We start from the raw sequence: 16,900 nt of genomic DNA, 5'->3' as shown, positions 1-16,900 counted from the left end.
ACACACACACACACACACACACACACACACACACACACACACACACACACACACACACACTACCCTAAACTTCGGTATAGGGCCTCATAGAAGTCTGCAATCCAGGAGCAACAGTGGGAGCGTTGTTCTCTTCATCCTCCGCGAGTCCAGCACCAGGACGCTGCGTCGCCGTGGCCAACCAGCTCAACTCCACCCCATCGCTGATGGGAAACTGGCCCGGATAACTGTCCACTGAGCACGCCGGCTGCAACCGGTCCATCGTCTCCTCGACGACGACGGGCTCGGCGCGGTGGTGCGCGGGCACCTCATTACTACCTGGTGCGACGACCGAGACCATCGACCACGGCTGGCTCAAGACGCTGAACCGCAATCGCTCCGTCATGAACCCGGAATAGCGGATGTGGGGCAGCACGATACTCTGGCGGCGATCCGACCCCAACGACAGACTCCTCCTGAGGGTGGCCGAGTAGATCGAGTCACTCATCCGCGGCGGGCAGACGACGTTCTGCTGCTGCTGGTGCATCTCAACAACTGAGTTCGCAGTCTTGCTGCCAATGGCGGAGTGGCTAGTCACGGCGCTGTCTCCTCGACTACGTTTCACTGGGCGGTTGGACGGCCGCAGGGAGAGAATGCTCGCAGCAGGCAGTGGCCGTTTGGGTCGGAGCGAGGAGCCACTCACTCGCTCGTTGGCCGTGGGAGACGTCGCTAGACTCTGTATCGCCTGTGCGTCGACGGTGGAATAGCGCGGATGCGCTTCGGGGTCATCGGGGTGGGAGGGGTCGGCGGGCTCGATGCCCAGGATGAGGGAGCTGAGATATATGATGCGACGCTCTTTGCGGCGGATGGACTGGCAGAGGCCGTTGCGATGGGACAGCTCGGACGAAGGGTCGATATCACGGAGAAATGCCACGAACAGTAGCAGGTTGAGCATCAGGATGGTGGCCGTGAGGTGGAGGGCGCAAGTGAGGCTGGCACCCGGGGCAGAGGCCATTTTCGTGATGGACGATCGAGCAGGTGGGTTGGGGTTTGTAAATGTGGCGATCGGGAGAGGGGGTGGTGAAATGAAAAAGATAGTAAATGCTTCCATGGTGTGGTTTCGAGGTTATTTTGTTGTAAGGGAGGCAGGATTTGGGAATGGTGGTGGTGGTGGTGGGAGTGAGGAGGATGTGCATCGGCATTGCAGGAAGGAACCACCCGGTGATTTGATCCTTACATACTGAGTTACAATGAACATGATCAAGGTAGATGATAAATATCTGCATCTGGAGTATGTGAGCAAAGGGCGCAGAGGAGACATGAATCCTATATTTACCATGCAGTACTGATTGCCTCCGCATTCCATCGACGATGACCTTTATCTTATCGGCGGCTGCGGAGCCACTCGGACCCACAAACGTCAGCACTCCCCCCTCCCAAGGCTCTCTCCCTCTCTCCATCTCCACTTTCTCTGTCCCCAACATCCTGAACTATCCTGGACTGACTCACAATCTTATCTGATTCAATGCTCCTTTCTCCCTACAATCCATTGCGTCTCTCCCATCGCTTCATGGCTACTCTTTCCTCCGCAGCAGCTCCGCAATCCCCGTTGCGTCAACGGCGCTTCGCTCCCCTCAATGCGGAGAGCTCGCGAAATTCCTCCGCACCTGCACTGAGGGGCATCGTCTTCGATGTCGACGGCACATTATGGTGAGCTTTCCGGTTATTTGTGCTCATTCCACTCTAACCCACTTACTCTACCCCTCCTCCTCCTGCCCCTCCTTTCCCTCAACCAACCCAATTCAATCTAACAAAGCACGCAAAGCCTCCCCCAAAACTACATGTTCGCCGAGATGCGGTAACCTCAACCCCTCCCCCCGGCGCATACTTGTCCAACTCCACCCATCCTAAACCTCCAAAAAACAGAGCCGTCCTCAACATCGACAAAAAAACCGACATCCTCCACCACATCGCCAGCCTCCCCACCGCCTCCGCCCAACTCGAAGCCGCCGACAAGATCAAGGCCATCGAACGCGAGGCCATGCGCCACCAGCAACCGCAACCGGGGCTGGTGGATCTGATGGATTATCTGGAGCAGAGGGGGGTTCGACGGGCGTTGTGTACGCGGAATTTTGAGTAGGCATTGCTTTTCTCCCGCTCGCTCTGTGCTTTCTCATCCCTCGTCTTGGAGCTTCGGCATGGCATAGGCTGACTACGGTGGGATGAAAACGAATAGGGCCCCCGTGACGAATCTCCTGCAGAATCATCTCCCGGCTCATGTGTTTCTGCCGATCATCACCCGCGAGACGCCTGGGTTGATGCCCAAGCCGGATCCGGCGGGGATTTTGCATATTGCGAGGGAGTGGGGGTTGGAGGATGGCGGGGAGGGGTTGATTATGGTGCGTCTGTTTACGCCCCTCTACCTTGACTGGTGTGAGGGTTCAGTGATACGGACTGAATGTTTCGCTAATGTTAAATCCCGTGGTTAGGTCGGAGATAGCCTCGATGATATGACGGCCGGGCATACGGCGGGAGCCGCGACCGTGCTCCTCCTCAACGACCACAATGCTCATTTGAAAGACCACGAGCATACCGATCTCTGCATTGAGCGCTTAGATGAGCTGGTCGACATCTTGGGCCGTGGATTCGTCGGTCACAGAGGTGGGAACAAAGTTCCCACGACCGATGCACCCACGGCCGCGGCATCGGCTCAATGATTTGGATCAATAGACAGAAAAGACAATGGCTTTTTGTGGCATTTGTACATAATGCTTTGCGAGAAAGGGCCTGCCCTGGCTCCTTTCCGTCTCGGGGGAAGATACGAAGACAAACAGATAAAATAAAGACAATCATCCCGGGGTATTTTTTACCAAATACGCAAACATGCATCTATCCCCGCAGCCACTCGTAGAGGGGGTATCAGTCGTGTCAACTCAATCAACCATTCACATCCTGCATCAATCCCAGGCCTTCTTACCAGCGCCGCGGCGGACGGTACGCATCTCCACCAGACCCTGCCCCTCCTCTCTTCCCACCCCGACCACCACCGCGTCCTCCGCCGCCGCCTCTGGCCGGACGCGAGGGCGCGGGTGGCGGTCTCGCATTTCGACCCCCGGACGAGGGTTGGTAACTATCTCTGCCTCTTCCGCCGCCGCCGCCGCCGCCACGACCACCGCGACCCGGACGGCCGTTCGGCGACAGGGACCGCTGTCGGTAACCACCACCACCACCGGGCGGCGCAATATTTCTATTATTCGTGCCGATGCCCGCTCCGAAACGGATATGTCCGCGATTGTTGTTGCTGTTGTTACTGCGGTTGACGGGCTGCTGACGCAGCCGACTCATCATGTCGTCGCTGTCGGAGGATGGTGGGCGGTGCTGGTCGGCTCGACCGCGGATCTTCATCCCGCGGGGGGCCGGCGCTTGGCCGCCTCGGGTGCCGCCGCCCCCGCCGCCACGTCGGCTGTTAACCACAGAATTGGTGTTTGTGATCATGCCCGGGTCAATGCCGTGGAGGGTCCAGGTGGATGAGAGGAGGGGTTTCTTGAGAGAGGGGCAATCGCCGATGAGGTGGCGGTTGCTGCAGCACTTGGCGCAGGAGATCGAGACGAGGACGGGGCCGGACGCTGGGTCATGTTGGTTGCTGAGCTTCCACATCATGTCGCAGTCGAGTTCGAGGTGGTCGGAGGAGCCGCACAGGTCGCATGGGGTCTCGGAGGCGGAGCCTTTCAGCGCGGAGGGGCAGGTGTCGTCGTCGTGGCCGCGCTCGCGACAGCGTTGGCAGCGGCGCCAGGTGGGGCATAGGCTGCTTTGGTGTTCGTTCCAGGCATTGCAATGGACGCACTGGTTTCAGGTCAGCTTGTCTCTGCGTGCAGGAGTGAAGGGTGGCCGTGATTTGAGGGAAAAGCAGGCATACCTCCTTCGAGGGACAGACTTCAGCCAGGTGGCCCTCCTGTAAACACTCCGTACAGGCGATCGGGAGCTGGAGATCGATGGCATTGATGTCACGGTCGTAGAACCTATACTTCGCCTGAAAGTCCATGTCCTCCCGGTGAAGATCGGCGAGGACGGAGGGAGCTGTCGGGTACCTCTGGGAGTATCGGCGGTGTGCATCTTCCTTCGACATCCTCGGGGAGTCGATGAGATCGTCTTGTGCGCGGCGACGTTTGTATCCATTTGTGACTGGCTCGTACTCATCGTCGCCGTCGGGGGTCAGAATGCCATCCTGAGTCTGACCAAGGTTCTGGCCGGGACCCCGCTCGCCGATGTTCAGCAAGATCGAGTCGTCCGCCTCCGAGTCCAACGAGTCCGAATCATCCGAGTCCACTGATCCCTGCATGTGGCTCGATTCCGCAGAGCTCTCCGCCTCATCTACCTCGCCCTCCTCCATCTCATCGTCGCGATCGGACTTGTCCAAGGCGGCGTGGCCGCGGTCACTGACCGAGGAGATCGACGCACTCCGGCTGCGCCAAAATTGGTCATTGACCGCGTCGAACTTCGAAGCAGCCGGCTTCTGGTTCTCTTCGGCCGCATTGCGATTCCCGCGCAGTGACGTCCGAATCGCACTCTTGCTGCCCTTGTTCCAACTGACGGGTGGTGCTGCCGCTGCAGCGGCGGCGGCGGACTGCGGCTCGTCTGCGGCATCACCTTCCACTTCGGATGAACTGGTGCTCACAGACTCGCTATCGGAGCCGGAGGAAGACGTCTCGTCGTCGGGATCTACTTCCAGCGAGTTGGCGCTGAAGGTTGCTCCCTGCGGCACAAAATCCTGGACCTTGCGATCGTCCGCGGCGCCATTGCGTCGTTGCCGCTTGCGAGGGTGAGGGTTCGGGTCGTGAGAACTTTGCCGGGAGGAGCGAACGGAGGAGCCATTCAACTGTCCAACGGCGGCGGTCCGGGAGTCACCGTCATCGGACGGGGGAGCAGACATGCTGCGAGAAGGAAACGTCAGTGGCGGGGGGGGGAAAGTTGGAGTTGAGGATGATGACTGGAGAAGAGTCGAAAGTGCTTTGTGCAACGCGAAGACCAAAGTTGAAGCATGATTGGGGAAATTTACGGAAGGCGGTAAGAACCACTACAGAAGTCCGTCCGCCGTTTCTCTCCTTACCCAATTGGGATGGCACTTAATTATTAGTAGATTAGTAGCATTGCTATTATCTTATTTTATTTTGGTGGTTACGTACGACCGTATGCATTATTTGCTTCCCAGACTCTTAACTCAACTTAACATATATAGTTATGACTTGTAGATTGAGCTGCAGCAGATCGATGAGCGTCTAGAACCATGCCTCTGCATCGATTGCCGAGGAACTAATGACTCTGTCCGCGTCTGGATTCTTGCGGACCGACCGTTCGGTCGGTTCGTTTGGCTTTATCTATTCTTAGTTGTCTGTGTCTGTTTCGGTTTTCCATTGACAAGTCTTCTCTTGTCTGTCTGTCTCCTGGAGCCCCTCGGAGATCGGGGCATCTGTCATCTTCTTTTTTTTTTTTTTTTTTTTTTTTCCCTTCTGCATCTCGGGACGTAGTCATATCGTACTTGGTGTCCTTTTGCTTTTACTACATTCAGAATCCTTTCCAAGTCCTTATCTGTTTTACATGATTGTAAAATTACTCGCAGTAACAACTTAATTCAGCTGGGAGTTGAGCTGGGCAGCAGGAATAGAATACAACCGGTAACGGGAATACGGTACCGGTGCTCCCGTGACCAACCATCCATCATTCGGGGATCCTCTTCAGATCTCGCCGTCGCCTCTAATCGAAAGTCCAGTCGAACATCGGCCTTCCCCCCCATCCTGCTTTGCTAACCTACTTACTCTCTATCTCTCCTTCTTACTTTTAGTTGTCTTCCTTGATCAAACTACCTCACCCTCTCTTTTCTTTTCTCTTATTCTCGATTTCTATCCATCCCACTTCTTTGACTCCCACTCCTCTACCTGCGACTCTCTCTTTCCTCGTGCCAAGATTCCCTCCTCCTCTTCCTCCTCCTTTCCGACTATCCCCTCCTCCTGCTCTTCCGATAATACCGCCAAAGTGTCTTCTCTACTCGTTCCCCGTGCCATTTCCTTCCCTCCGGAAGTCGACACTGGCCGACACCGGCTGACTCCGGACTCCAATATGTCTTCAGGCAAGGCTGGGCGGAGGAGACGGTCGAGCAGTATCATTTATCAGGAGCCTCCCGAGTCCATCGAGCGGACCAGCGACCAGGCTGCCCTCCCCAATCTGAATGCAAATTGGGTCAACGCCAAGGGTGAGTTTGGACACATGAAGGCGGGCGCGAATCTCAGCGGGCAGTCAAGCACAGAATGAACGAGGTGGCTGACGGTCTGTACGACGACAATCTAGGTGCCTGGACCATTCACTTCGTCTTGATCGTGGCTCTGAAGATCCTCTTCGACATTATTCCTGGCGTCTCGCAAGAAACCTCCTGGACTCTCACCAACATCAGCTATATGTTCGGCTCTTTCCTCATGTTTCACTGGGTGCGGGGCATCCCTTTCGAGTTCAACGCCGGGGCGTACGACAACCTCAACATGTGGGAGCAGATTGACAATGGCGACCAATACACTCCGACCAAGAAGTTCCTGCTCTGCGTGCCCATCTGCCTTTTCCTTCTCAGCACGCATTACACCCACTACGACCTGACGTATTTCACCATCAACTTCCTTGCTACGTTGGGGGTTGTCATCCCGAAGTTGCCCTTCGTGAGTTTGGCCCCACCGTCTCAGGCGGCAATATCGCAGTACTAACTTTCTTTCTCTGCCAGTCGCACCGTTTGCGAATAGGTCTCTTCTCTGACATCCCCGAGGAGTAGTCGCTCTCTGCTCCGGTTCATCGAACTTCCTTATCTTAATCCAAACTCACATGTTCTCATTTTCCAGACTTGTCCTCCTTCCTATCTTTTTTCTCCATTCTTGCTAATATTCTCCACTTGGCGTCTATGTTGTCTTTCCCCTACATCTCTCGCTATCATCACCTTCATGTTCCCCTTTTCTTCCACCCCACAGTGTCAGCCATCGGGATCGGACCTCCGTCCACAATTGGGGAAGACCAAGTGGGGCATTCATCTTTCCAATTTGTACCGGTGTGTTTTTCCAGGGTATCTTCCATGCGAAGTGGGGAGGAAGGGACTGTCTTGGAGGTTCCTCATTCTGCAACTGGAAACCGGGGTGGAAAGACAATTGAATTGTGGTTTCATCTTTGAAGAGAAGATTGGGCGATGGCGTGAAAAGGGGACGGCGGGCTACAATAGATGAAGAACCCAAAAATAGGGGAGAAACGGAGGGGTTATTGTACTCCTATTCTCCTTCGTTTCCAAACTATCCTCACCAGCATCACTACTACACACTACCTACCTATAGATCCCATCCATTATTACTTCCTGGTGCATTGTCTTGGTAATTTCTGTTGTGAGTAGGTCTGCAGTGTCGAGTCCGCGGTTCGACGATAAGGTAGCCTCGGGATCACTGATATGGGTATCGAGAAAGGGGTCGACGCCGTGGACCCTTGCCCTCGGAAGCAACACCCTCACTGAAGGATGATAAGGATGTTGGTGTCCTTCTGTTTCCTTTTCGAGATTTGGCAAATCGTAACTCTTCAGCGGAGCGGGGCACGCGCTTGCGTCGTCTTGGAAGAAGTCGCAGCAGCATGCACTCAGAATTTCGAATCCCGATTGAAATCTGATACCGGAGAATATCAGTTGAAACTCTTTATCCCCCCTAACCGGCACTTCTTGTACTCAGCTCACAATCAACTCAGCTTCTTTATCAATCACGAAACCCCACAACCTCTTTCCTTTGCACAAAGCCAGGAGATAACGAGATGATACAGGAGAACTTCACCACCTCATTCCCACCCCAAAACTATATAAATCCGCGCCAACCATGCCAACACTAAAGCTCAAACCCACCATCTCAAACCCCCAACCCCCAACCCCAAAACCCCAGGTTTCCCCAATGAAACCTGACTATCCAAAGCTGACCCAAATTCCCCAATCCCCCCAAGAACTAACCAATAATCCCCCCCCCCCCTCCTCAGCTGCTGCACCCCCAGACACCCCAAAATGTTTAGCTCCATCCCCAGCAGCAGCATCAGCAGCAGCAGCTCCACCCCCAGTACTAGTAGTGCCGGCGCCACCATGCTGAACAAGGAGATGGCCTGCTACTTCCGATGGCGGCCGTTCCTCGACGCCTGGCCGAGCAAGATCATCATCCGGCTGATCGTGCGGCCCCGCAAGACCACCGCGCTGCACTCGGAGGACGGCTGGGCGCGGGCCAGGACCGAGCTCCACCTCCGCATGCGCCTGCTGCGCGACCGCTACCCCTACCCCAGGGCGCGGCGCTTCGGCGGCGTCATCTTCTGGGAAGACCAGATGCGGTTCTACAGAGAGCTGCTGGAGCTGGATTACTATCCGCCGCAGCCGGGTGGCCAGGTGCACGGTCAGGTGCACGGCCAGGTGGACGCGGACGCGGACGCGGACGCAGACACCCGCGGCTTGGAGATGGCGGACTGCGGCGAGGGGCTGGGGCCCCCGACGCCTGAGGCGGTGCGGATGGTCGAGGGGTGGTTGTGGACGCTCGAGGATAATGATCCCCAGGGCGGGGTGTGGGGGTTGTTGATTGATCGGGTGGATGTTTGATTTCTGAGTCCTTTACCTTACTATTGAGGTATGGTAGTAATTGGAGGCTTGTATCCTGGTGGTTGGGTATTGGGTAGGTACTAGGTAGGTAGCTGCTTCGATGACCTGGGCTGTCTTGATAAGTACCTACACCTAATCTCCCTCGTTTTCGTGTGGAGATCGAAATATAAGTTTGGAAATATCAAAAAATATGTCTGTCGCTGGAGATGAAAGATGCTTTAGTGATGTATAGTTTGAGACTGGTTTTTGTATCGGTCTGTTTGGGATTGAGTATATATGTTTGTGTTGTTGTAGGTTGCTTTCTGTAGGGTTTGCCTACGGGGCCCTATACGAGGGGTGTGGTATACGAGAAAAGGGTTGTTTGTTAGCCCTAGTTTGTCTCGGGCTCCGGCTTCAAGCTTTGGTGCAGTCAGTAACTATCAACACACACGCATGATATGGTACTCAAGTGCAATGCAACTACTACTGTAAAAATAGATAGCTCATGGGGCATGCGACATAGTTATAAAATCATTCGTAGACTATCAGAAGCAATTTCAGCAAGGTCAGACTAAACCCGATCGTCGCGGCATCCTTCCAGCGGCGTTCCTGGCTAGCCTCCTAGACTCAATGACCAGGGACAGATACAGCCAACAACACAATCAAACCCCCGCAACCTTCCCCACATACACGTTGAAGTTGTAATACTTGTTGCACTGGCTCTGCACCGCCAACCCGCCCTGCCCACTCAGAATCGTCTGCCCATTCCGACTGACGGTGAACGTCTGCGGGCCCACCCCCATCGAGACGTTCGACGTCACGATCCCCGCGGGCACCTCGATGCGCACGGGACCATTCGACCCACTGGTCACCGTCAGCGTCGCCGGGCTGGTCAGCATGGTCGCTACGAAGATCCTGTCCCCGAGCATGGAGATCCCGTTCGGGGGTCCGAGGTTGTCCTCCGGGCATGAGACTCCCTTCGGCGTGGGCCGGTACCAGTACACCAGGCTGTCCTTCTCGATCCGCGGGGTGGCGGCCCCGGACTTGTACGCGGCGATGTAGGGCTGGTACAGGTCCCGCCAGGCATCGTGCAGCATGCCCTTGGCCCACTTGGAGGACCCGTCGTCGCTGTGGTTGGCGGCGTAGGGGCCGATGTAGTGCGATTCGCCGTAGTCTATTTTTCAGGGTGGGTGTACATACCGGCATCATCAGCAGCAGCAGCAACAGGGCCGTATGTGCTTACCATTCCACGAGATGATCTCAATTAAACTGGGCCGGAGAGTCAGCATCTGCTCCCACCGGAGGGTCGGCAGGTTCTCGCAGATGAAGACCCAATTCTTGCTGTTGAAGTGGGTGGCGAACCAGGGCGATACGGCTGTCGCTTTTGTTAACCAACGTTCCTCGCATGCACACGTCATGGGGACGTCCACAGAAGAGTTGAGGGTGAAAACTCACGCGCCATATAAGTCGTCCCGGCCAAGTCCTTGACGAACCGATCATCCCAGATCGTTGTCATGGGACCCCTGGTGATGCTATTGCCGCCGTCGGTGGGCCAGGCGTACCACGAGAACGCGCCGTCCGCGGCTCGCGCCCGGTTGCTGGACGCCTCGGCTGGATCCTGCAGGTTCGGGAGGGCGTGGATCGCATGCGCAGTGCCCTGCTTCACGGGGCCCCAGTTGAAGCTGTCGCCCACGAAGGTGCTCACCACCGCGCCGCCCCGGTACTGCATCTGCGCCGGGTGGCTGGCGTACTGCTGCATGTAGGCGGTGATCTTGGCCGTGTCGCCGTTCGTCCAGTAGGCGAAGTCGAAGGAGATGAAGACCTTGAAGCCGACCTGCTGCGCCGCCTGGTAGGCCAGCGCCAGTTGCGTCGGCGTGTACTTGTCGATGCTGGCGCAGTTCAGGGCGAAGGCGTCGATGCCGATCGCTTGCGCCGCTTGCATGTCGGCGATCCAGTCCTCGACTTGGTAGTTCTCGACAATCCCGACCTGTGGAGATGGGTAGTTAGCTTTGCTGAGATAGTCTGGACTAGTGAAAGGGGCGAGAGACACTTTGACGTACCATGAAGTGGGCAAAGACATATCGGTCTGAGGCCTGGGGCTCATCGCGTTCAACCTCGACAGCGGGGAAACCCCAGACTGGTTGAAGGACACCGAGCACAACGACAACGAGTCGAAGAAAGGTATGCCAAGTCATGCTTGCTTTCTCGATGAACTTATCAAAACTTTTGAGGTGCTTCCTCATTTCCTGGGGAAAGAGCCCAACCCCGGGCTTTTATGTTGGACACTCGCCATTCTCCCCGGGTTTGTACAATCGAGCAAAAGGGGAGCACATTTCCCCCTCCCGCTCTTCATCCCGGAGCACATCCATCGTCGTCTGCCCTGGAACAAGACACCTTCGAGGCTCGAGATTGTAGTCGATGAGACCGGTGTAACCCATGGCTGCACCTCAGAAATAAGGTTATGCGCGATGCTGAACCACGTGAGATACTGCAAACCGTCCGAGCCCTTCTTCCCACGGACGATTATCGATCCTACAGTAGCACTCGGAGATTTAGTCTTCCAATTGACCAACGCTGGCAAGCTTCTGACCTGGTCACATTCATGGTTGCGGCTCGGCAGCAATAAAGAGTGACAAGTGACAAGACTACAGTACCTGTCCGTGTCAAGGTACGAGCCGAGCCGCTTTCCGCATTGACGTCTTCCATGGGCAACGTCCTCTAGCTTCGCAGACAAGAGTCCGGACTCAGAGCAAACGTGTGCGTTTGTCGCAATGCAACAGCCTGTTTTACTCGCTTCGCAGAGCCCTCAATTGGCGGTCTGGAGCTGAAATTTCCAACGATACGACGACATGCTCAAATGTCACTACTTGGTCTTCACGGCATTGCCGTCGTGCATGCAAGCCGTGTACGACCTCGGTCCAACTGCATCAGGCGCAGGGCGTGGGACAACCACGGACAAGAATTGTTATTCAGGTGGGACCCGAATGCTCAGTGTTTGCTTGTGTAGGGATTGGCATGTCGCAACTACTGTACGTCAACCCCAGTAACCAACTACGGCCTGTGTGTCGCCCCAGTCAACGACCTAGATACACCTTGCAGAGGAATGAAACCACACCAACCACAGTAACTGCCCACGGACTTCATGCCCCCGCATCAGCAGCTTCTCACGTACGCTGTCTGACAACACGAATAAGCTGGACCCTAAAATCCCTGTGAACCGAAGAGTTCCACTCCCTGAAGAGCGCAGTCAACGAAGGCTGGGTTCCGAGCATAACCGTACTCAGTTCCTCCAAGTCGGGGTCGTTCTCCTGGTTGTTGTTGTTGTTGCTGCTGCCGCTGGCTTCCCATTCCATTTCACGGTTCGCTGGAACCCACGTCCCCTTCAGTGTGGCTCCCGATACCTCGAACCTCCACGGCTGTTTCCCTTCCATCGCATCACTCTCGAATTGTCTCTCGTCATCCTCCCGTCCATGGACAACCAGATACACCACTTTCACGCCCCGCCATCGAAAAAAGGCGCCGACCAGGCTCCCCGGATGTTCCTGGAGCAGCCTCATCGGCACTGCCACCGACCGCAGCGCCCGCTCGGGGGCCGGGAAGGTGATGAACACTGGTTCTTGTGCTACTACTCCACCCACTTCACGGTATCCGGGCACACTCTCCGTCTTGCGTTTCTCCAGGATGAACTCATCCCACAGCTCCGCGGGGACGTAGAGGGTGTCGGTTTCCGGGCAGAAGGGACGAACGAGGATGTGGTGGTGGTGGTGGTGGTGGTGGTACGGGGACTGTTTCGGTCTCATCCACGACGCGAGCTTCTCCGCGTCTTGCTTGTCCACCCAGCACAGGGCGGTCCCGCGAGCCTCCCAGTTGACGAACAAGTGCGGGAGCTCAACCGTACGGGGGCGCACTTGGCCGTGCTGGACGTCGATATTCTGGGGCACCACCGCCGCAAGGGAGCTATCGTCTTCGGGGGTGTCGTAGGCGTGGGTAGTCTTGCGCTGGCTGTAGAAGTAGAGGGGCTGTTCGATGAGCTCGGGTAGGGCTTCCTCCCAGATCTTGAGACGAAGCTCGGCGGGCAGCTTTGGAAACTTGAGGAAGGAACTTGTTGCCATGGCCGGTGAAATGTGTTGGAGACTGTTGTGGTATGGGGATATAGGCTTGATGGAGTTGGTTAGGAAAGACCCATCTCACCCAGTAACTTATGAAAGATGTCTTACCAACTTGAGTTCGACTTCAAATGGCGATATCAGCCTTACGAAAATTGTCACACAAGGCAGTTAACTCCAAGCCAACGTGCTTTAAAGATCAGCTAGCGGAACGTGTCAACGAAGGGGCTCAGAGTGATCCAGTGCTCCTAGAGTAGAATAGATGATCAGTAAACAAACAGCTTCTACTTGTAAAACTCGTTAGGGGATCTCACTTCTTAAGAACCATGAGAGTTGGTGTTAGGTCGATGAGAGTGATATAGAGGCATAACTCCTTTTGGAAGTGCTTTTACATGTTAAGCTCAGCGGGGACATGTCCCGCGTCTTCACACGCCATACACATTCACAACAAGAGAAAGGAATCATTCACCAAGACTCATGGCAACAGTGTTTCGCCATTATGAACATCACGTGAGCGATCAACATCTTGCTGGAACCTGAACTCTTCTACAGTCTTATATACTTTTCCCCAAAAACATGCCGGCTCGCATCGAGCATTGCTCGTGGGACCTCATGTTTGATATATCATGTAATATCGACTGTATTGAGGGTGTCCTTTACTGGAAGAATGCGCCAAGGCCAGGGAAACTGACTCTTGGTAGCAGATATATGAACTATTACCTGCATATATCAAGCAAATCATCAACTGTAAAGACTACTGAGGAGGGGTGGAAGGTTTGCGCAGACCACAGTGGGAACTGGGTCCTGAGAGAGTAGTTCCCTGTATGGCCGGTGCTTATGGCCATGATGGGATGCTTCTATGTAAAAGTAGCTGTGGTGGAAAACAGTGTAGAAAGCTGTTCTGTATATCCTACTTACGCAGGGCAATTCTGGTCTCACCTGTACATATAGTTCGGATCGGTCCTGTATACCCGCAGGCAAACTGGATTGAGAGACATGTATGAGCTTCAACATTCATGTACATAGCTGGATAAAGGTGGTACACAAGGCTGTCTTATGTGTTGAGGTTGCCACCACGCGGCCCCATCTGGCTACCAGAGGCAAGAATACAACATACACACACGTATACGTACACATACAGATAGCAAAGAACTGAGTATGGTAAATAGCAAAAAGCCGACTGATTCGCACTGATGCGCACTGTATAGTATGTAACTTGCACTATGCAACAGTCTGGCATCAATTGAAGGCCGGACAATTGGTCACAATCTAAGAAAGCTGTCTGGGAATGTGATCAAGTGTCTATAGCTGAGAAAACCCAGATAATAAAGGATATTACTGTTTCCAATAAGGAGGCACGCTGGTCTATCTATCAAGTATATTGACAATCATTCCAGGCGATGGAGAGGTGGGCTTGCAGTCCACGAGGTGTAGTGATTTTACTCAAGTTGAAAAAAAAGACTCTTGGGACATTAAATTGGGACTGATGTCACAACAACAGGTGCTGTGGTCTAGTGGTATGACGTCACGTTGTGGCCGTGCCAGCCCCGGTTCGATTCCGGGCAGCGCCACTTTCTTTTTTGTTTTTGTTTTTGTTTTCTTTCTACTTCTCACCATATGCTCCTGGCGCCCAGCTAGACCTGTTTTTTCTGCCATACTCTATTACTATTGAAGATGAATGGTCATACGAAAGTCAAACAGCCTGTTCGGCCATGATTCATCTCATACTTCTACCCACAAATGGCTACATACAATGCGCGCAGGCGGGATGTGAAGCAACACGTCCGATGCGGCTATCGATAAGCGCCGCGTTTCTTTGACCGGCTATCAGCCTTTATCGGCGCGATTCTTTCTCTTCGTGCATCGCATCTCTTCCTCTCCAATATACTCATACATCATCCTCTGCAGCTATTTTGATGGCTATCCTAGAAAGTGCAGAGGCATCTATGCCTCTCTATCGCCCTGCTAAACCGCTTCCCTTCGAGCTGGTCCAGCACTCCGGCATTTTCCTCGAAGAGAAGCTATGTATGTGTCGTTCGACACAGTCCATCTACTTCTTTGTTTGCGGATGCTTACATTTTCTACCAGATACACAAGCTCTTAACTTTCTATTGGAAATTCTCACCGCCGGTACCATTGCTTCCACGCCAGCTTTCGTTCCACCTCCTCAGCACCTGGCTGTCGCCGCGACCTTCCTTGTACACCCCTCTACGACCACTCGCGCAAAGACAGCCGAGGAGGAAGAAGCCCCCAATGCATCCCTCCGTCTCCTCCGCCTCACAAACGCGCTCGTTGGGCCCAGAGCCGCCAAGTTCGGCCTCGCCTTCTCCTTCACGCACTTCGAAACATCTCGCCGTGGCCGCCGACGTCGCGGGGCCGACGACGCGCCCACCTCGCCGGATGCGACAGAGGATATCATGACGCCGATGAACCTCGACTTGGGGGAATCACAATCCATCTGGTCCCGTGCGGAGGACTTCTGGCATGCCGTCGGCTGGGCTTTCAACTGCTCTGTCCTACACCACGAGCGCTGGGAACACTGGCGGATCTGGCTCGAGTTCATGTGCGAGGTGCTCGAAAGTGACTGGAATGAGCGACATAAACAGTGGACCGAGATCAAGGACTCCAGCACGGACAGCGATGATGTGAACGTTGCGAATCGCAGGTCAGAGACCCGGACCAAAGAAAACGATGCAGCCGATCAGATACTCAAAGACAGCCTCATCGTGCGCTACATTGAAGGCGCTAGCGCCACCTACGGCCGAAATCGTCGAATCGTGAAATCTATCTTCGCCGACGGCCGGGCTACAACCTCCAACGAGTTCCGAATGGTCTTTGAGAATGAGCTCAAGCATACCAAACACAAGAAGTCCAGCCACAATAGCAAGAAGCGCGGGATGCAGGTCAACATCGACGCAGAAGAGTATGGGGACTATCTAACCGACGACGAGGAGGATGAAGACAGTGTTGACGCCGATGACACCACCACCACGACAGATGACATTATTGTCGAAGACGCCGAGCCACGGCCTCAACAAGGACGCGGTCGTGGTCGTGGTCGTGGTCGTGGCCGTGGTCGCGGCGGCGCAGGGACTCCAGCCTCGTCGAGACGAGACGGTGGTGGTGGTGTTGCCCTCCGACAGTCAAAACGAGCCCGACGAGGTACTCGCCCGCAAGAAACTCGCCCAGAACCTACCATCTTCACCACCCCGGCAAACTTCCTGACGCCCGAAAACTACGGCACACCTACAGGCACGTTCAAATACTCCGACCCCACCTCTCAACGCTATGTCCCGGACGACCAGATCCCCCCCGGCCACCTCGCCACCATGCACGCCGACCCCTGCACCCTCGGCGGCATGCGCTCGCTCACCCTCCGCCAGCGCCTCATGCACCTTCTCTCCACCGTCTCCGAAACCATCCCCGAACACTTCATCCCGCTCGAAGAGCTGTATCACCTGTACGCCGAGAACATCCGCCACCTGCCCCTCCCCTCGTACCAGGCCTTCGTCAGCCCCACTGCCCTCCCGCACTTCCCCCCGGCCGCCCTCACCACCCTCTGCGAGTACCTGCTCTTCCGCATGCGCGAGTCCGCCGCCCCCGACACGGCGGACGAGTACCTCAGCCAAGCGAAGCTGGAATACTGCTTCCTGCCCTACGGCGCGAACACGAACTCCCCCGCCGACAACGCCAAGATCTCCATCACCTTGGAGACGCTGATCATCCTGCTCGCCGACAACGACATGCTGACCGTGACCCCGGCGTTGAAGGAGGCCGTCGGCGAGGGGATCATGGCCCGCGAGCAGCGCCCGGTCCACGATGGGAGGAAGAAGCGCGAGGCCGACCTGCATGCGGGCGACATCGAGTGGGCGTGGCTGTTGGAGAGCGGGCGGAGGTTGTGGTTCCTGGTCGAGGAGATCATTCCGCTGACGCAGGGGAATGAGGATCATGGGATGACGGTCGCCACGGTTTGAAAGACCTGGCTCCTAGTGCGAAGATTGATTGTAGGTGGTGGTCATAAGCGTTTGCATCTGCGAGTCGGGCAATTATAGTTTGTCTTCTCATGCCTAGCCTATGTCTGTTGATCGTGTTTGTCTCTTCTTCTTTGTTTTTTTTGTTTTTTTTTTTTTATTCCGAGCGAATTTACCTAGGAAGTGCTTCTTCTCGAATAGTCAGATAGATACCCTGTTGTTGTGATTGTAGC

The 16,900-nt window shown here is 55.2% G+C and overlaps 8 protein-coding genes and 1 non-coding gene across 9 annotated transcripts; 5 read left to right on the top strand and 4 right to left on the bottom strand.

The window, feature by feature from the left end:
- Window positions 1–59: 59 nt before the first annotated feature.
- On the bottom strand, window positions 60–1,288 carry ASPACDRAFT_122705 (uncharacterized protein). Its single transcript, XM_020196563.1, has one exon. The coding sequence runs from the start codon at window positions 1,085–1,087 to the stop codon at window positions 65–67; it is 1,023 nt and encodes a 340-aa protein (XP_020054271.1). The 5' UTR covers window positions 1,088–1,288; the 3' UTR covers window positions 60–64.
- Window positions 1,289–1,546: 258 nt separating this feature from the next.
- ASPACDRAFT_32127 (putative haloacid dehalogenase-like hydrolase) lies at window positions 1,547–2,693 on the top strand (the record flags this gene model as incomplete). The annotated part of the gene is made up of 5 exons (XM_020199859.1): window positions 1,547–1,686; window positions 1,802–1,834; window positions 1,903–2,112; window positions 2,213–2,375; window positions 2,466–2,693. 5 exons carry the CDS (start codon window positions 1,547–1,549, stop codon window positions 2,691–2,693), a joined length of 774 nt encoding a protein of 257 aa, XP_020054270.1.
- Window positions 2,694–2,903: 210 nt separating this feature from the next.
- Window positions 2,904–4,922, bottom strand: ASPACDRAFT_80042 (zinc knuckle domain protein; the record flags this gene model as incomplete). The annotated part of the gene is made up of 2 exons (XM_020205553.1): window positions 3,893–4,922; window positions 2,904–3,819 (listed from the first exon to the last, which is right to left on the bottom strand). Coding segments are annotated over exons 1-2 (1,456 nt in total), but the record flags the coding sequence as incomplete, so codon positions are not given.
- Window positions 4,923–6,090: 1,168 nt separating this feature from the next.
- Window positions 6,091–6,787, top strand: ASPACDRAFT_53477 (ORMDL family protein; the record flags this gene model as incomplete). The annotated part of the gene is made up of 3 exons (XM_020202752.1): window positions 6,091–6,223; window positions 6,319–6,677; window positions 6,740–6,787. 3 exons carry the CDS (start codon window positions 6,091–6,093, stop codon window positions 6,785–6,787), a joined length of 540 nt encoding a protein of 179 aa, XP_020054268.1.
- Window positions 6,788–8,035: 1,248 nt separating this feature from the next.
- ASPACDRAFT_62192 (uncharacterized protein) lies at window positions 8,036–8,611 on the top strand (the record flags this gene model as incomplete). The annotated part of the gene is made up of 1 exon (XM_020203767.1): window positions 8,036–8,611. One exon carries the CDS (start codon window positions 8,036–8,038, stop codon window positions 8,609–8,611), a length of 576 nt encoding a protein of 191 aa, XP_020054267.1.
- Window positions 8,612–9,252: 641 nt separating this feature from the next.
- ASPACDRAFT_32024 (glycoside hydrolase family 71 protein) lies at window positions 9,253–10,785 on the bottom strand (the record flags this gene model as incomplete). The annotated part of the gene is made up of 4 exons (XM_020199853.1): window positions 9,253–9,764; window positions 9,834–9,965; window positions 10,046–10,577; window positions 10,651–10,785. The coding sequence occupies 4 exons, from the start codon at window positions 10,783–10,785 to the stop codon at window positions 9,253–9,255; spliced, it is 1,311 nt and encodes a 436-aa protein (XP_020054266.1).
- Window positions 10,786–11,754: 969 nt separating this feature from the next.
- Window positions 11,755–12,702, bottom strand: ASPACDRAFT_45224 (2EXR domain-containing protein; the record flags this gene model as incomplete). The annotated part of the gene is made up of 1 exon (XM_020201573.1): window positions 11,755–12,702. One exon carries the CDS (start codon window positions 12,700–12,702, stop codon window positions 11,755–11,757), a length of 948 nt encoding a protein of 315 aa, XP_020054265.1.
- Window positions 12,703–14,196: 1,494 nt separating this feature from the next.
- ASPACDRAFT_t228 lies at window positions 14,197–14,267 on the top strand. Its single transcript has one exon. It is a non-coding gene; the product is annotated as a tRNA-His (tRNA).
- Window positions 14,268–14,493: 226 nt separating this feature from the next.
- Window positions 14,494–16,826, top strand: ASPACDRAFT_122696 (uncharacterized protein). The gene is made up of 2 exons (XM_020196562.1): window positions 14,494–14,721; window positions 14,785–16,826. Exons 1-2 carry the CDS (start codon window positions 14,613–14,615, stop codon window positions 16,668–16,670), a joined length of 1,995 nt encoding a protein of 664 aa, XP_020054264.1. The 5' UTR covers window positions 14,494–14,612; the 3' UTR covers window positions 16,671–16,826.
- The last annotated feature ends 74 nt before the right edge of the window (window positions 16,827–16,900 follow it).

The sequence above is a fragment of the Aspergillus aculeatus genome, assembly GCF_001890905.1.
Source record: "Aspergillus aculeatus ATCC 16872 unplaced genomic scaffold ASPACscaffold_12, whole genome shotgun sequence".
Classification (NCBI taxonomy): domain Eukaryota; kingdom Fungi; phylum Ascomycota; class Eurotiomycetes; order Eurotiales; family Aspergillaceae; genus Aspergillus; species Aspergillus aculeatus.
The sequence above is the reverse complement of the archived record's forward strand: the minus strand, read 5'-3'. Positions and strand labels throughout refer to the sequence as shown.

What these genes read in the sequence shown, in the direction of transcription:
- ASPACDRAFT_122696 (XM_020196562.1), top strand. Translation starts at nt 14,613, where the DNA reads ATGGCTATCCTAGAAAGTGCAGAGGCATCTATGCCTCTCTATCGCCCT. An exon ending in TTTCCTCGAAGAGAAGCTAT is followed by an intron (nt 14,722 to 14,784) that starts GTATGTGTCGTT and finishes ATTTTCTACCAG; the next exon opens with ATACACAAGCTCTTAACTTT.
- ASPACDRAFT_122705 (XM_020196563.1), bottom strand. Translation starts at nt 1,087, where the DNA reads ATGGAAGCATTTACTATCTTTTTCATTTCACCACCCCCTCTCCCGATC.